At 33.4% G+C, this 18,511-nt stretch overlaps 3 protein-coding genes across 20 annotated transcripts; 2 read left to right on the top strand and 1 right to left on the bottom strand.

Annotated features, from left to right (window-relative positions):
- The first annotated feature begins 1,154 nt into the window (after window positions 1–1,154).
- Window positions 1,155–10,044, top strand: LOC132299462 (disease resistance protein RUN1-like). Of its 10 annotated transcripts, none has more exons than XM_059796090.1 (7): window positions 1,155–1,680; window positions 4,866–4,920; window positions 5,019–5,068; window positions 5,703–6,090; window positions 7,688–8,799; window positions 8,882–9,250; window positions 9,399–10,044. In XM_059796090.1, the coding sequence occupies exons 4-6, from the start codon at window positions 5,855–5,857 to the stop codon at window positions 8,896–8,898; spliced, it is 1,365 nt and encodes a 454-aa protein (XP_059652073.1). In that variant the 5' UTR covers window positions 1,155–1,680; window positions 4,866–4,920; window positions 5,019–5,068; window positions 5,703–5,854; the 3' UTR covers window positions 8,899–9,250; window positions 9,399–10,044. The 10 variants fall into 10 exon arrangements, with proteins under 10 accessions (XP_059652073.1, XP_059652075.1, XP_059652076.1 ...); XM_059796085.1 differs by having other exon boundaries at window positions 1,157–1,680; window positions 5,532–6,090; XM_059796083.1 differs by having other exon boundaries at window positions 1,157–1,680; window positions 5,285–6,090.
- LOC132301095 (disease resistance-like protein CSA1) lies at window positions 9,484–10,945 on the top strand. Its single transcript, XM_059798379.1, has 2 exons — window positions 9,484–10,314; window positions 10,373–10,945. Exons 1-2 carry the CDS (start codon window positions 9,484–9,486, stop codon window positions 10,943–10,945), a joined length of 1,404 nt encoding a protein of 467 aa, XP_059654362.1.
- A 3,883-nt stretch (window positions 10,946–14,828) lies between these two features.
- Window positions 14,829–18,295, bottom strand: LOC132299460 (F-box protein At3g07870-like). 9 transcript variants are annotated; one of them, XM_059796075.1, is made up of 4 exons: window positions 18,231–18,295; window positions 17,891–17,993; window positions 17,454–17,515; window positions 14,829–16,651 (listed from the first exon to the last, which is right to left on the bottom strand). In XM_059796075.1, the coding sequence occupies exon 4, from the start codon at window positions 16,564–16,566 to the stop codon at window positions 15,316–15,318; it is 1,251 nt and encodes a 416-aa protein (XP_059652058.1). In that variant the 5' UTR covers window positions 16,567–16,651; window positions 17,454–17,515; window positions 17,891–17,993; window positions 18,231–18,295; the 3' UTR covers window positions 14,829–15,315. The 9 variants fall into 9 exon arrangements, with proteins under 9 accessions (XP_059652058.1, XP_059652059.1, XP_059652060.1 ...); XM_059796076.1 differs by having other exon boundaries at window positions 17,891–17,955; XM_059796077.1 differs by having other exon boundaries at window positions 18,206–18,258.
- Between the last annotated feature and the right edge of the window lie 216 nt (window positions 18,296–18,511).

The raw sequence follows: 18,511 nt of genomic DNA, 5'->3' as shown, positions 1-18,511 counted from the left end.
TATAATATTACTTTTTTCTTTTCAACTTTTTTTTGTTAAATCTAAACTTATTGTATGTTAACATTCAGGAGAATTAATTTTCTAAAAATTTGTTTGTAATTTATTAAAAATCTACAAAAGTCTTTAAACTTCTTCTTGTTTAAGAATATTTTAATCTAAAACTAATTCAAGATCATATTAAATTTTCGGTATAAAGATTAATCATTTGAGTAAACCGAATTAACCCAAAGTTTTAATCCGGAATTACAAGGAAGCTTCGTTTGGTGGATGCCACCGGTATATGCTTCTTTCCTTTATTTAGTGTGCATGCAATGTCATTGGTATACTCAGTCAATGACAATGCATCATTTCATAAAAAATTGGTCTACCATATACCATGTATCCCATGGGTATTGTACCATTAGGTTTCGAATGGTTGGATGCGATAGTAAAACCCACTTGATTGATGATCCAACGACTGAAAGATTTCAGAATATAGTATTTTGAGGGTATTGTAGACTTTCTCGTAAGGCGCAAAGAAAAGTAAGATGGAAATAGTATTTTGGTAAATAAATGAAATTGTAAAGGTTATCAAAGTCATTTCAGATGGAGGGAAGGCATTTTTATTGGATGACACTTATTCTTTTAGATGAAATGTGTTAACAAGTGAGTAAAGTTTAGGAGGATTAGGTGTAAATGTTTTGAAAAGTTTCATTTGATATTGTGTTGGAGTACCGAATAATCATAAACATAGCATGAGTGTAAGTAGGCGGAAGCATTTAAACCTTGTTTTTTGGGTCCAACACATATATTGCCTTAGATTCATGCTGAGATTTGGCATCAATTATACATGCAATAAAATAAATTTGTAAATTAGAATTGAAAAAATAATTATTTTGTTATAATTTATTTTCTTCTGATTCTCCTCTAATTTTAAAAAAATTATATTATACAGTATTTATCATGTTAATGATTTTATTTTATCATTTTCATTAAATATATAAACTCAGGACCGAAATAAAATCGGTTGCAGCAGCGCTTGCTTACAAGGACTTTTTTGCAATGAGTCTTCTTCTTGGACCCCACTTGCACCAATTCTTAATGGTGCATCTCCCGCATCAATTTTTACATTTGAATGTCAGGTACAAAGGACTCGTGAGCATTATCGGGTAGCCAAGGAGCAAGTGGCCCAAATTCAAGCACTGCGAGTTCGGATAGAGAGATTGTCACAAGAAACTTTGGTCCCCTATCAGATTCAAATAAAATTGTAAAATTGGTATGTATAGAATGACCGTTAATTTTACCTAACAACTTAAACTTTTGAGTCGAATAAAAAAAAAAAAAAAAAAAAAACGAATGTCGTAAGTGTAGACCCTACAGTTCAAATGTTTTACTTAATAGCTTATTCGAAAGAAAAGAAAGATCCAAATCTCTTCTTAGCAGCTTCTTGGAATTGTTAATCTTTTGGAAAATGAAGAAAAATGGGAACATCCATCTTTAACGCAGATTTTCACTTGGACCAGTGAGGCATAGTGTCAAGAAACTGCCCCACCAGAAATTGCAAGAAAGATGCCACCTTTATATGCTTCTTTCCTATAAATTCCGGACTTTACCCTTTTTAATTATATCTCTCTCTCTCTTCTTGAATCAACAAAACAATCTCAATAATATTTCTGTGAATCAATCAATCATCTAATACAGGTAACATTCTTGTACCTTTCAAGCTAACTACATCAAGTTAATAAGTTTTTTAGCTTTTTTTTATTATTTTGGTTTATATGATTTGAAAGATCCCAGTACCAGAAACACCAATAAGATTTCTTTCTATTTTTTTTTTTTAATTTATTTATCATACATAGGATTGATTGTTCAAAATCATAAATCAATTGAACTTATATAATTCTGTTTCTTGTTTTGGATGTAGAATATGTTGACCTCAAACGATTGAGATAAAATTTTGTTGGATTATTGAATTTAGCTACATAATTTGTGAAGCCAATTTAAAGCATTTGTATTTGTCTTGCACTTTTTGTTATGCGTTTTCCATTTAACCCTTGCCTTGTGTATACTTTATTAAACTGTTTTTTTTTTTTTTTGGGTAGCATTTTGCTTATGCAGGAGATATATAGGATTTAATTAATTTTGCTTATTTCAAATTTTCAGTATATAAATATTGTTTTTTATTTATTTATTGACATCTTATATATACAAATATTGGATGTATTGTGATTACACGGATTGTGTATAGCACCGGTCAATTGATCTCCTTATTCTTTGTTTGATGGCTGCTACGGATCTCAATAAGCCTCCTCAACTTGATACTCTTATCATATTTTCTTAAGTTTTCGAGATAAAGACACTAGGACTACCTTTTTCGATCACCTATTGGCTTCTTGGAAAGGAAAGAAAAGAAAATTCCAAATCTCTTCTTCGAATTGTTAATCAATTTATACCTATAAGTTAATTACAGCCAACGTCTTTTAGCTTTTTTATTTTGCTTTATATATACAAATATTGGTTGCGCTGTGATCATAAATATTTTGTACAGCACTTGTTCACCTCACCCTGGTAAGTCCTCATCTTCATCTCGTGAGAATCTCTGTTTTACAGTACTACATATATATACACCTGGCTTTCTTTCTTTTTTTAAAAAAAAAATCTTACTGTATTTGTTTTTTTATCCCATTTCTCTGGATTTATATGAGTCTAGTGTTTCTAATTAAGCTTTCTCTTCTGCTTGGAAAATCTGTACAATTTTAATTACTTTAAGTATCAGTTGTACCATTTATTAGCTATAACTGTTTGCCTAAATCCATATATATATAATGGGAAGTTGTTCCATTTTATGCGGTGATCATCAGCCATTACCGAATTGGTAGAGCACCCAGCTCTCCGAGTGAGTGTGCCCGTGTTAATTAGAGTTGCCCCTTTCCCTAGTTTGCTAGAAAAAAACAAAAACTTATCATCAATGTGATGACCTTGTGGGCGGGTGCAAGAGACACTGACAGGCTACCATACTGACAAGCTAAGAGTGCACAGTCCCACATCACTTGGGAAGAGGAAAGGTGAAGTGCTTATATGTAGATGTGTCACTCCAATTGGTGTGAGGCCTTTGGTATGAAGCCCAAGAACAAAACCGTGCGGGCTCAGGTTCATGGAGTGGGTGATTACAATCAATCTCCTACTAAGCTAGTAAAAAAAACTAAAACCAACCTATGTAGATGATAATTATATTAAAATTTAAATAAGAATATTTTTTTTCTTTTTTATAATTATAAAAGAAACTGAAGTTTTCATTCCATATGATATATTGTACATTAATTTGACAATTGTGATAATAAAGTTTTTCTAAGAGAGATAATAAACTATTAGCAAAAATATATAGGGATTTTTTTTTTTTTTTTTTTGAAAAGATGAGAAAATTTTTGAAAGTGGGTTAAATATAGTTGATGTGTGCATAACACTTTGTACTATAAGATTATTAGCATACACACACCCTTATGTATTTTTGAAAGAGTAAAATAGCAAAACGGGTATTACATTATTATTTTATGTCAAAGTTTTGATTGAAGGGTGTTTTCGTACAATTTTAAAAGAATATAAGAATATGAGTGTTTTTGTACACTTTTTTAAGTAAGAATAAAAGTGCTGCTCAAAGTACACACATTAAGAATATTTTCTGTAGAATAAAAAATCTATTGAAGGACAATTGTTTGGTTATCAAAATCCTTTCCCACCAACGCGTTTTCATAAAAGAGACTTTAGACTAAAAACTCTTATTTCCTTATCATTCCATATTAGCTTCCGCTACTTCCCCAGCTCTATTTTTTTTTCGTCATCAAAATCCTATCCTACCAAGGGTCCATTAGTATTGATGGTTTAATAAATAAAAAAAAACATTTTTATCACTAACGGAATAAAATATTCTACTTATTAATGACTTCTTTGAAAGAAAAGAAAATTTCAAATCCCTTCTCAGCGGGCCAGCGGCTTCTTCGAATACATATTATACCCGACTGCAAGAAGAGTATTGTGAGTTTGGATAGAGGGATTGTTACAAGAAAGCCTTGTCCAACATCATATCCGGATAAGAATGTAAAATTAGTATGTATAAATTAGTATGTATAGGTTGGGTGTTAACTCCACTTAATAACTTAAACTTAAACTTTGAGTTGGATCGTAAAACCTAAGAAGAAAACTGTAATCAAATGTCCTGGATACAGACCCAACGGTTCAAATATTTTACTTATTATTGATTTCTTCGAAAGAAAAGAAAAATCCAAATCTCTTCTCAGCGGCTTCTTCGAATTGTTAATCTTTTGGAAAATGAAGAAAAGGGGGGACATCCATCTCGCTAGTAATTGTATATGCTTCTTTCCTTTTCCTCCCTTGCAACTTCCTCATCTTTAATGCTGATGTTCACTTGGTCTTAAAATATGAGAATTTTTGGTAAATAAATGTCATTGTAAAGGTTATCAAAGTCATTTCAGATGGAGGGAAGGCATTTTGATTGGATGACACTTTTTTTTAAGATGAAATGTGTAATAGTAACAAGTGAGTAGAGTTTTGGAGAATTAGGTGTAAATTTTTTGAAAAGCTTCATTTGATATTGTGTTTGGAGTACCGAATAATCATAAACATAGTATGAGGCGGAAGCATTTAAACCTTTATTTTTTTGGTCCAGCACATTTGTTGCCTTAGATTCATGCTGAGATTTGGCATCAATTATACATGCAATAAAATAAATTAGTAAATTAGAATTGAAAAAATAATAATTTACTTATGTCCTATATAGAGACCCGACAGACCGTTCAAATGTTTTACTTTGTAGCTTCTTCCAAAGAAAAGAAAAATCCATCTTTAACGTAGATTTTCACTTGGACCAGTGAGGCACAGGGTCAAGAAACTGCCCCACCAGAAATTGCAAGGAAGATGCCACCCGTAAATGCTTCTTTCCTATAAATTCCTCCCTTTTTTTAAACAATTTCAGACTTTACCCTCTTTAATTATATGTCTCTCTCTTTCTATTCTTGAATCAGCAAAACAATCTCAACAATCTTTCTGTGAATCGATCAATCATCTAACACAGGTAACATTCTTGTATCTTTCAAGTTAACTACATCAAGTTAATTAGTCTTTTAGCTTTTTTTTATTTTGGTTTATATGATTTGAAATAACTAAGTACCAGAAACACCAATAAGATTTCTTTCTTCTTTTAATCTATTTATTATTCATACGATTGATTGCTCAAAATCATAAATGAATTGAACTTATATAATTCTGTTTTTTGTTTTGGATGTAGCAGATGTTGACCTCAAATGATTGAGATACAATTTTATTGGATTATTGAGTTTAGCTACGGTGTTTTCCATTTAACCCTTGCCTTATGTATAATTTATTAAACTATTTTTTTTTTTTTTTTTTGGCTTATGTAGGAAATATATAGGATTTAATTAATTTTGCTAATTTCAGATTTTCAGATTTAATATTGTTTTTTATTTATTTATTAACATATAATATATACAAATTTTGGATGTATTGTGATTACACAGATTGTGTATAGCATCTGTTAATTGATATCCTTGTTCTTTGTTCGATGGCTGCTACGGGATCTCAAGAAGCCTCCTCAACTCCGAGTCCTTATCATGTTTTCTTAAGTTTTCGAGGCAAAGACACTCGGACAACATTTTCCAATCACCTACATACAACTCTATTAAATGCAGGAATACGCACATTTAGGGATGATGATGAACTTGGGAGAGGAGATCATATCGCCTCAGAACTGATAAAGGCAATCGATGAATCAAGGATTTTAATAATTGTCTTCTCAAAAGACTATGCATCTTCAACATGGTGCCTCAATGAACTTGTAAGGATGCTTGAACCAAGGAGGAGTGTTGGTCATATGATTGTACCCGTGTTCTACCATGTGGAGCCATCTGATCTAAGGTGGCTAGAGGGAACTTTTGGAGATTCATTTGCAAAACACGAAGCAAGATTGAAGTCGAAGTCCGATGAAGAAAAAGAGGAGGGAATGGTTAGGATAAGAAGCTGGAGGAAAGCTTTGGAAGAAGTTGCAGATTTGTCAGCGCATGTGTTGGGAAACGATGAGTTAGCTCCTTCCTCCTTTCTTTGAGTGAATTTGAATTTAGTCCTACAATATTTCATATACAATTAGGAACCACTCTTTTTACAAGCCTATAATGTTAGTTAGCCATTAAAAGGAGGTCCAAGGTCGGCAAACCAGCCTGGCCTAATAAACTAATAGGATCGGGTAGGCCTGGGCTTAGGTTTTAATATTAGGCCAAGCCCAATTATTAGCCCAACTCAACTGGTGCCAGTTTTGGGTCTATTATGTCTTCTTAGGCCATGAAATAAGAATCCCGACTTCCAAAACCCATTTGGCCAGTTTTGGGTCTATTATGGCTTTTTTGGAGGTTGCCAAACAGTCCCGTTTACACGGCCTGAAAGATATATGTGTGTGTGTGTGTGTGTGTGTATAATATATTTTTTAAGGTTTTCATAACAGTTTCCTCATAATTGGAAAACCTATAGGAGGGGTCCAATTTCTTAATTTTGATCAGTATAAATGAACAAACACTATAGCCTCTTCTTTTTAAATAAGCACTATCAATTGATGTAACATCAAGAGGGTTGCTTAGTGGCAAAGACTCTCAATTCATATCTTGGAGGTCGAGAATTACTGGTAATGGCAGAGATGTGATTGATTAATCTTGCCTTCACAACATTTGATGATGTGCTTTTATAACCTATTAGATGTCCCTAGAATCGTTTCTTTGCAACAAATAAAACTAATGTCCTTAAAACTTTCTTCATTTTTTAATATGAACATTGTGGGGGTCACATGATAACATTAAGTATATTGATAAGTGATTAGTAACATTATATATGCTTTAGTACATAACAATGCTAACTTATTATTCCAATATATTTATGTATATATATAATCCATAATAGTAGTTAAATAATTCTATTTATATATATATATATTAGTCCTGGATTACGCAAAAACAAAAAGGCCCAAAATCAGCCCCTATTTCAGCCCAAATTGAACTTTATTGCAAGCTTGAGCCTGGCCAATTTAAGCCCAATAGCCCAATTTTCCTTCCACAACTGCTTGCGCCTGGCTTGGTTGAAGAAAGGGCTAATCCCTAATAATTTTTAAGAGACCAATGCAAAAAAATATATGCTGTGACTTAAACCCTTATTAAGCAAAGGCAATTTAGGAAAAATGGCATCAATAACTTCAACTTGGTTGTTTTAAATGAATAAAAGCACTTTGAAAGAATAAAGATAAAATTTAAAAAAAAAAAAGAAGAAGAAGAAAAGAGTCCGAGAATAGATGAAGCTTTAAGAATGAAGCATGGCCAGGGTTGTGAACCATAAGAGACCCTCATTATGAAATTGCTTTCTCAAGTTGGATTTGAAATTTTTGCTAACATTATTGCAATTTGCGACAATTTTCTTTGTTTGGTGCATTTTTAACAAATTATTGATTGTGTAATTATATTAATTCAATATTGTCATAAATATTCAACATTTTCCATGAAAATATATATATTTGTGTGGTAGTGACCACACTGAAAGCATGAAATTATTATTATGTTTGCATTCTCATTAAATTTTTTAATTCATTTCAACTTAATAATGACATGTTACCTTTTTCTATTTCCATCGCAATTTGTAGGTACGAGTCACATTTTATTCAAAAAGTCATTAAAGATATTGGAAACAAATTGGGTCGTCGCACAATTTTAAGTGTTTGTCGGTATCCAATTGGATTGAACTCTCGTATAAAAAGAATTAATTTGTGGTTACAAGATAAATCAAGTAAAGCTAGCATAATGGCAATTTATGGGATGGGTGGCATTGGCAAGACAACCATTGCCAAAACTGTGTATAACCAAAACTTCCATAAATTTGACGGGAGCAGTTTTCTTGCAAATATGAGAGAAACATCAAAACAGCAAAATGGTTTGGTCGGTTTACAGAGAAAACATCTTTCAAATATTTTGAAGGGAAGCGAAGTAAAAATTAGCAATGTTCATGAAGGAAACAAAATGATCAAAGAAGCGCTTTCCTCCAGAAGAGTTTTACTTGTTCTCGATGATGTGGATCTAGTAGACCAATCAGCAGCAGTGCTCGCAATGCAATATTGGATTAAGCAGGGAAGCAAAATTATCATAACAAGTAGAAATGAGCAATTATTGGATGCACGTGAATTGTATGAGATTCACAGAGTTACGGAATTAAACTATGATGAATCACTGCAGCTCTTAAGTCAGCATGCGTTTGGACAATATCATCCTTTAGCTCTTGAAGCTTGCAAGGAGCACTCTGAAAGGGTTGTGAAGTATTGTGGGGGCCTTCCTTTAGTTCTTGAGGTTTTGGGTTCTTCTCTTTCTAAAAGAAGTGCAGATATTTGGGAAGATGCAATAAAGAAATTGGAAGCAGTTTCTGATTGTCAAATCATAGAAAAGCTCAAAATTAGTTTTGATTTGTTAGGAGACGACTGCGACCGAAAAATATTCCTCGACATTGCTTGTTTGTTTGTCGGAAAGAATAAAGATTTTATAATTACAGTTCTGGATGCTAGTGAACTCCACGGAAAAGTTGGAATCGACAACCTCATTAAAAGATGTCTATTAACTGATTGGTGTAACGTGCTGGGAATGCATCCTCTTCTACAAGAAATGGGAAGAGAAATAGTAGGCCCGCCGGAATCACCAACGGATCCATGGAAGGGCAGCAGGCTGTGGCGTCATGAAGATGCCTTGAATGTATTGAGAGAAAAAAAATGTAAGAACTGTGCTTTGCAAGTCTATTTGCATGTGTTTTGTTGCATGGTGTGCTTGCTTACTTTGTGAGTGCTCTTTATCAGGGAACAAAAGTCATTGAAGGTCTCATCCTCAACTTGCAGAGTGGCCAAGGCTTCTCTTCATCGAAGAAGCGGCGTCGACTAAGCTCTTCCTCTTGGATCCCTGGAACTTCTGCCTGGACAGAGTCATCTTCCACATCAAATGAAGTAGACTTACAAACTGATGCATTTTCAAGCATGCACAACCTTAGACTGCTCCAGCTCAATAATGTAAGGCTCACTGGAAATTACGTACAATTTCCTAAGAAGTTGAGATGGTTGTGTTGGCATGGGTTCTCTTTGGAAAATATACCAAGTGAGTTTTCTTTGGAGAGCTTAGTTATTCTTGAGATGAAATATAGCAGCTTGACAGAAGTTTGGAAGGAAAAAAAGGTATTATATTAAGTTCTTTTTTAATCCTTCCTTTTTTCTTTTTTTTTTCTCTTTTCTTTCGTCTTTCTTTGGCAATTCATATAAGCTAGCTAAAATCTTTTTTTTTTTTATGACAATCGCTCAAATCATTGAAAATCCTCGATCTTAGCCATTCCCATAGCCTTACAGAGACACCTGACTTCTCAAATGTTCCTAATCTTGAGAGCTTGATTCTTGAAGATTGCATAACATTGATGAAGGTTCATGAATCCATTGGGGAATTAAAGAGACTTGTTCTGTTAAATGTAAAAGACTGCAAGAATCTTAGGAATCTTCCCACAAAAATTGGTCAGCTAAAATTGCTTAAGAATTTCATTCTTACTGGTTGCTCAAAGCTTGTCGAGTTGCCCAAAGAGATGCGCGAGATGGAATCTTTAAAGTACTTTAATGCAACTGCAATAAATCAACTACCCTCTACCAGCAATGGCATAATCTCTCGGCTTTTTAGACTAAGAAAACCTTCGGAATCAATATTGGATTGCTTGCCGTGCTCATTAGTGAGTTTGAATCTTGCAAACTGCAATCTTAGGAATCTTCCAAGGGATCTTGGTAGGCTATCCGTATTGGAGGACTTGGCTCTATCAGGAAATCCGATCTGTAGCCTTCCAGAGAGCATCAAGTGTCTCACCATGCTCCAGTTTCTTAATTTAAGGGAATGCACAAAACTCCAATTGCTTCCAGAGAGCATCAAGTGTCTCACCATGCTCCAGTCTCTTCATTTAAGGGAATGCACAAAACTCCAATTGCTTCCAGAGCTACCAATGAGTTTAAAAATGTTGGATATAAACCGATGCAGGTCACTGGAAATAATAACAAATCTACCCAATGGGTGTAAACTGGATTTGTATGCATATGATTGTGAGACAGTAGTTGAGGTAAAGAAATTGTTCAGGTTGGAACCTATTCGAAACATAGATACAGAAATGATCAAGAATTTGGAGTTGATTGAGTTGGAATCCATGGAAGAGGTTGAGGTGAATTTGCTCAATAAGCTGACAAATTATCACATGATTTGTCCCATCCAGGTGCTCTCTCTCTCTCTCTCCTCATGTCGTAATTGAAGTTATGATTATCATGGAACAGGGACTGTATGAATTCGGTATATTCAGCATTTATCTTTCTGGAAATGAGGTTCCAGCCTGGTACAGCAGTAAGACTACAACATCCTCGATATGTTTCAATGTTCCTTCACTTCCTAATAATCTCAAGATCCGAGGCTTGAATGTATGCGTTGCTTATAATTTCCATGGTTTCACCGGCTTTTTGTATGAATATATAATGAGAACCTTCAATAAGACCAAAGATGTGAAGTGGACCTATTACCCAACCGTAACAGGGTTTCCAAATGAGGGGGAAAATATGATATGGGTAAGCCATTGGAAGCTTGGGAATCAGTTTGAAGCTGGTGATGAAGTGGCTGTGGATGTGGAATTTTTTGACGATTTGTGTTACGAATATGGAGTAAAGGAATTGGGAGTCCACATTGTGTATGAACAAGAAGAGGGGGAGAAGGATACCCAGCACAACACCTATACTTCTTTTCCTGATGATGTTTTTGATGGTGCAGATTCACCATCACGTGGTTACCACTTCATCATTTCCAAATTTTGTACTTATATGTCCAGCAAGGAGGTGGAGGAGGATGATGATGCATGATGTCTGTACAATCCACGAGTTTTATATGGAGTCAAGTGCAGGACTACATGGTTAAGGTGGTACTTTCTATTGAATTCTAATCCATTGAGTGATGTCAGCTGATGTTTGTTATCTATATAAAACTTGAATCACCCTCTATTTATTTATTTATTTATTTAAACGCTGAGAAAGTCCAATTAAACTTATAAGTCTTGATGGTGTTTTCATATTAGTTTTAGTTTGATCTCCTAATTATTTTTATTTTTTTTGATAATCTTCAAAATTATTAGCGTCATTTTAGAGTTTTTTTTTTTTTTTTTGTCATTTTCTTATGATTTTAATTTTCGCTATTATAAATACTTATTAGTATACGACAAGAGAACAATAATCATTAATTATTAATAGTATTTCATATTACTCTGCAATTTGGGTTTACTTTTTTACTTTAAAAATTTATTACAATGTAACTTCCACTTCGCAATTCAATTGAATGCTAAGAAGAGACAAAGGGTACTTTATTTGGAACTAAATTACTTTCCTACAAATTATATAGAAAAATATATTTTTGGAATAAGAGAAATTAATTTAGTTATTTCAAAATGAGAAGTCAAAACCTAACAAATTATCATTCAAAAGCCTAATGGATGCGAGTGTTGCGTTGCTTCAGTAATTGAGTTGCTGGAGTTCGTGTTCGGACTTTACACCCCTTCTAAGGGTCCGTTTGGAATGTGTTTTGTTTTAGTCGATTTATTTTTAGTTAAAAGAGAAACTGTGTTTTTTGTTGTAGGAATGTTTTAGAAAAAAAATCGAAAGCACGTTTGGGAACGATATTTTGTTAAAACAGAAATAGTGTTTTTGGTTATTGTTATAGTTTTGGGTTATGAACAGTTGTCAAAATAAGAAAAAATAATTTTTTGGTGTTTTAGTTTTGGACCACTTCACAAAGTGTTTTAGCACTATACTTTTGTTGCTAAAATCGACATTGTAGAGGTCAAAACTAAAAACAACAAAAACAAAACGCATGCCAAACGGGCAACATCGACACTGTAGAGGTCAAAACCAAAAACAACAAAAACAAAAAGCATGCCAAACAGGGCCTAAACATTCTTGCCATTTGAAAAAAAAAAAAAAACTAATGGACAAAATAATGGGTCATAAAGCCTTTCACTGATCAACAAGGAACAAACTAATCTCCATCTATTAGGCTTTCCTAAAAGCCCAAGCCCTGTTAATTGGGCTGGACTGAACCGATCAAAAAAGAATATCTGGAATGAAGTTGTTTCAGCCCAGTTTAAGGTTTGACCCTCAGCCCATTCCTTGCAACAAATTTTATGTTACCACAATATTAAAAATGAGGCATGGAGGTGCTATATCTATAATTCACCGTATCATCCGATATGCGATCGTTTTTCAAATCCGATACGTAATTCATATAGGCCAGTTGACATTTCTGGGATTCTTGCAAACAATGGGACATTCTCTCCTGCATTCACTCCTTGAAAATGTTATATCATTCATCTATACTTTTGGGAAGCATAAATATTTTTGCTATTGTATTCACTATTATGCATTTTTCTTTTTTATTTTTCTACTGTCTTGTTTCTTTCTTACTTTTGTCGCATTGAATATGATTTCGGAGGGGACACATCAAATAAAAAACATTTTTTTCAATGAGTGAGTGATATAGCCAGGAATTTATTTGGGAGGGACACATCAATTATGATTAAAAAAAGAGGGGTGCTAATCACAATCATCCCCGTGACCGTAGAATCTCAGTCGCTAGTTTAATGATTGACGCATGTATTTTTTTTTTTAATAATTAATTACTATTATTATGCTAACTTCTTTTTGGGTCTCTCATTATATATAATTACTATACTAGCCTCCTAACTGAGAAACCAGTGAAAAAAGTACTATAATCTGATTCTTTCTCTAAAATTATCTATTTTTTCAGATCTCTATTCTCTGTTTTGAAGTATTCGGTTGTTTTTTAAATAAAATCAGATGAAAAAAAAGTATAATCTGAAAAAAAAAATTATAGTTTTTTTTTTCTTTTATGATATTTTTTTTTTTTTTTTAATCTGAAAAATTAGAACAATACTTCAAATACAAAGAATACGGATCTGAAAAAATTCAGATTTGAACTTCAAACATTTAGATATGGACTTTTGTATAAAGAAAATTTTGGTGTTGGAACTTCAAACATTTAGATATGGAATTTTGTAAAAAATAAAATTTTAAAGTAAGATGGAACCGTGGAGGTTTCAGATTAAAAAAAAATAAAAAAAAAATCAGTGAAAAAAGTATTATCAATCCCTATTTTCTGTTTCGAAGTATTAGGTTGTTTTTCAAATAAAAAAAATAAAATCAAATAAAAAAAAAGTATAATCTGAAAAAAAAATTTATAGTACTTTTTTCTTTTTATTTTATGATAAATTTTTTTTTTTTAATATGAAAAATCATAGCAATACTTCGAATACAAAGAATACGGATCTGAAAAAATTCAGATTTGAACTTCAAACATTTAGATTTGTACTTTTGTTAAAAAAATAATAATAATAATAATAAAATTAGTGTTGGAACTTCAAACATATATGGAATTTTGTAAAAAAATAAAATTTTAAAGTGAGATGGAATTGTGGAGGTTTCTGAAGTTTCTCAGTTAGGAAGCTAGTATAATAATTATATATAATGAGAGACCCAAAAGAAGTTAGTATAAAAATAGTAATTAATTATTGAAAAAGAAAATACACGCGTCAATTACTAAACTAGCGACTGAGATTCCACGATTGTGATTAATACCCCTCTTAAAAAAATGGTAATAACTTATAGTGAGATAAAAAGTAAAAGTATAGCAACAGTCTACTTTAATATTCAAATAATGTCATTATTCAACTAAGCTAGTGATTTTCAAAGAGATGTCAGTGATTCGACTCTCAGTAGAAGCATAGAAGCAAGTGTGTGTAAGTACAATTAAGAAAAAAATAATAATGTCATTATTCAAAAATAATAATAATAATAATGTCATTATTCCAAAAATTATATATAATTCCACTAAAAAATCAAAAAACATAAAATATGGAAATTAAGTTCATAAAATCAGAAAAATAAATTTAAAGAAGATGGAAGATTAAAAAAAACAAAAAAGTTAGCTACAAATACATCATACATGAGTACAACAAGAATAAATTTTAGAAGAGCAAAAAAAAAGAAAAGAAAAAGAAAAGGGTAAGGGAAAGGGAAAACTTTGAAGGGGAAAAATTAAGGTTTGAATGAAGAAGGGGGAATGCAAATTGTTTTTAAGGGATGACTGAAATTTGGATAAGAAAAAGGGCAAGAGAGAGAAAAAGAAAGAAAGAAAGAAAGAAAAAAAAAAAAAAAAATAGACATTTTAAGGAAGAGCAAATTTTAGGGAGGCATTTCATAAAATTACGTACATAAAATAATAATAATTGAGGAGCCAGCTTGGGGCAATTGATTCCTGTGAGCCCAATGTGGCTTCATCATAGCTGTTAGATTAAAAGAACATCACGCGTGAGGGGGAAATAGTGTTAGAGATATAAATATTAAAGTTATGTGAAAATGACCAACAACTATACCCTGTCAAACTTTAAAAAATTTGAAGTTGCAGTAACATGACATTCATAAAAGGGGAAGTTTTCAATAACATGACCCTGTCCAGGTGCTCTCTCTCTTTCCCTCAATTCTTCTCCCCACCAAACAAAACATTAGTTACAGCTAACATGGAGCTTATCAAAGCTCATCTATCAAGAGTGTGAGAACCACTACAACTTTACATCTCCTGTTCAGATTATTGAGATGCCGTACTAGCACATAAAATTAAATTAGCTCCGAACAAGTCTGGAATAAAATTGAATTAAGTACAGGTCAACAATCATGGAGATATTACTACATTTGACTTGGCATATCACAAAGAAAATAGTCTACAATTAGTGACAACTTTGACATTTGCACATTTGCTACCACTGACAACTTTGAAGAACAGATTAACTTACAGAAGGGAAATAAAAAATTCAAACACCAGATTGTAGTCATTAATATGACAATGAAAATATACAAGACACGGTTACCAAAGCATAGATTGAAGAATGAGGTAGAGCAAAATGTATTTACAACAGCCAAAAGGACGGATGGGCATATTTGAGGATCTTTGCTAGAAGATAATCAGGGTTGAAGCATCCACCAGGCACCGACTTGCTAACATCATTAGCAGAAGCCAAAAAAAAAAAAACACATACATACATACCTATATATAAACTGTTTTTTCTTTTTAACGGTTCACGTATAAACTGTTCATAGTAGCCAATTGTTTCTATTGTAAATAAAATAGCTGAAAAACCACTCTGCTTTACCATACCAGAATGTTGAAGCTAAATGTTGAAGCAGCAATGGCTTTCCCATTTCACATTTTTCACTTTATTCAGGCTTTTTCCAATCACAGTGTCCTTGAGGGAAATGAAGCTTGGAATGTGAGCAATCACTTCAGCCTTCGGTAACTCCAGAGTCTTAAAATCTCTGAAAGTTCCTTTTTCAGGACTATATATAACAAGAGATTTGGAGCCGCATATAAGCCACAATTCTCCATTGTTGAGAAATTTAATTGGTTGATGCAAATCCTCTACTCGCAACCCACAATAGAACTTCGTGTCAATGACAAACTCCTTGATCCAAGATTCCTTGACCCCGTAATCCTTCATCACCCAAACCTCAAATTGAGCATCACTGAAAACATAGCAAATACAAAGCCATCCTCCCAGTGCCCCAACGTTGATCCAAGAAATTTTTGATGTGTAAGCTGTGTCAAAATGAGCAGGTGGTGGTACAGGTCGAAATTGCTCCGTCTCTAAGTCAAACGAACATATAAGATCAGAAGTTGTACGACTATCAGCAATCCAATGAAGAGCACCATTGAGAAGAGAATCAAATGATCCCTTAGCCTTTGGGCAAGGAGCATCCTTAATGCTTCTCCATGAGTCTGTTCCGAGCGTGTGTATCTCAGCCACTGTTTTACTCAAATTTTGTTCAAAATCTGTCGAACGCAGAAAACGAATGACCTTGTATTGGTTCGTCCTTGGACAGAAACCAAACCCAGAATGGTTGAGGTAATTACAAAATGGTGTTGATGGAATTCGGGAGGGGACAACCATATATTCACCAAGAATAGGATTGCAAATATAGTAAGAAGACTCCTTTGATGAATTACTGTATAAACAAAGCAAACCATTACAGGAACCCACTAGAGTCGCCTCACCATTGCGGAAACGTAATTCAGCATTTTTCTTGTTCAATGCGTGGCTGGGATGAAAACGATGAAGAGGATCATCAGTGCTGCAGGCGGTAGAGGTGGTTTCATCAAGGTTGAGCATGTATATGTAGAAAGAGATGCTGAAACTTTCTCGAATGATAAGGGCGGCAGTAGATGAATTAGTTAAGTGGACTTTGGCAAAATAAGGATCTGTGAGAAGTTTGAGAAACAATTTACAAACACATTTGCAACAAATTATCGTCTTCAGGGGGAGTCTTGAGAGTATGTCACATATTATGTGTACGGGAAGTTCCAGTATACAAAAATTAAGACCACGCAGCATTGCTGTTGTTTGAAACTGTTGTTGCTTCTTCATCCTTATGCCCGTCTCATTTAGTAGTTTACTTATGATGTGTTTTGCTCCTCTCTAGCATCACATGGCCACTGTCCCCTTGATGGCTCTGGAGTCCGGAATACAGATCAAAGGTAAACTGTTAGAAACATATACATACCCCAAGCTCAAGTTGGCAGCAGTCTAATATGAATTTGGTATTTTATACAAATCAGCATCAATATTGTCTGTTCATCATCACCCAAGATTTCTGAAACACTGGCATCAGTACATGTTCGCCCTTGCAGCATGTGAAGACACGCGGGAATATTTAAAACTTAACCATATCAATTAAACAACTACAACATACTTACGCTCCTTAGAAATTATCAAACTGTTGGAATAACGCGAACTCAAATAAGTAAAGTCATAAGAATGCTTATCTGCCTCATTTTAGAAGTTATGTTACATGGACTTGGATTTGTATATCGGGTATCAATATGTGTCCAAGCATCACATTATCAAATCTTCAATTCCGGGTACGCAAGGACACAGCAAAATATTCATACTTTTTAATACTCTTCTCTTATTTTCTAGGATTATAAAAATTAAAATAAAATAAAAACTTAAATTTTTTTAATATGCTTATTAGTTGCATGTCCACCACATATCCCATACCCAATAATGGTGTGCTCAATATGGGCAATTTACGCATTTAGAAGAATGAACTCACATGTAACATAGTTCGAAAGCAAGCACACATAATGGGGAAAATAAACAAGTAGAATCAGCATGTTGAAACATGGGCAGCTTGTAGAAGGATAAATATGCCTCTACTTTTGCAGTATCTTAATCTCAAAGTCCAAATAACATTCAATATTTGCTCCAATTCAGACGATATATGAATAATAAATGGTAAGAGAGGTGTTTACTTTTTCATTCGATTCATGCTACCTAAAGCGTCATAGGGGGAAATGGAAGCTAACGAGCAGTCCTGAAACAATAAAAGTTGGGATTTTGAGCATAACATCAAATACTGTAGGATAACCCATTTTGAACTAAGTTTCATCCAATTCCAGTTTTAAACGCAAAATATGTGCAAACATTTTAAGGTCACTTGGCACAATGGTAAGGTTGCTCACCGGTTCCCAGACCCTGCAAGGGCAATAATGGAGGTAACCTCGTGCATTGGGACTGCCTTTTTTTAAAATATATATATATATATATATATATGTTTTCCATCACGAGATCAATGTTCATGAAATGATAAAGAGATTAATACATACTCCGTACTTGATTAAGAATTTAAGACAACAATAAGCCTCTACCTATATGCACAATTAGATACATATAATACATATCAACATACCTATATAGATGGGCATATAGGTGTATAGATTCCACAAGTTATTCCACCCTAGCCATCATCCACGCCTGTAATTCGGCAACTCAAGCTTTGATCACTGTAAACCCTTTTTACAAGGACGAGAAATTACTAATTTTTTTATAATTCAAAATCTGATTCCACCTACCCACAAACCCCAATTATCAAAAAGTCGCATAATTCAACTAAATTGTAATGGGAATTCAGTTACTTCCAATCCAATTATCTGTCAAGGGTTCACATACATGTGTGTGTGCATGTATAAATATATAGTCATGTGTATTACCAAGAGATACATACATGCATATATAAGGAGAGAGAGTACCCTGAGCGAGGAGAGTGAAGCTGAAGCACCTTGTAGAGAGAGAGACTAGAGGAAGTATCCTCTTGTGTGTGTGTGTGTAATATATATATATATATATATATAGATATAAAGAGAGAGGGGGAACCGTGTAGAGAATGAAGACTTGGAAACGAAGTTTTGACTGAAGATGGACTGAAGCCTGAAAAAACAAGATGAAGTCCAAAACAGAGGCCCAATTTAGAATCTGAACTTGTAAACTTTAGGCTTGGTCAGAAAAATATATATGGGCTTAAATTCATCAC

This window comes from Cornus florida, unplaced genomic scaffold, assembly GCF_030987335.1.
Source record: "Cornus florida cultivar Cherokee Brave unplaced genomic scaffold, ASM3098733v1 CherokeeBrave_3.0.0_Hap2_Chr03, whole genome shotgun sequence".
NCBI lineage: Eukaryota > Viridiplantae > Streptophyta > Magnoliopsida > Cornales > Cornaceae > Cornus > Cornus florida.
The sequence above is the reverse complement of the archived record's forward strand: the minus strand, read 5'-3'. Positions and strand labels throughout refer to the sequence as shown.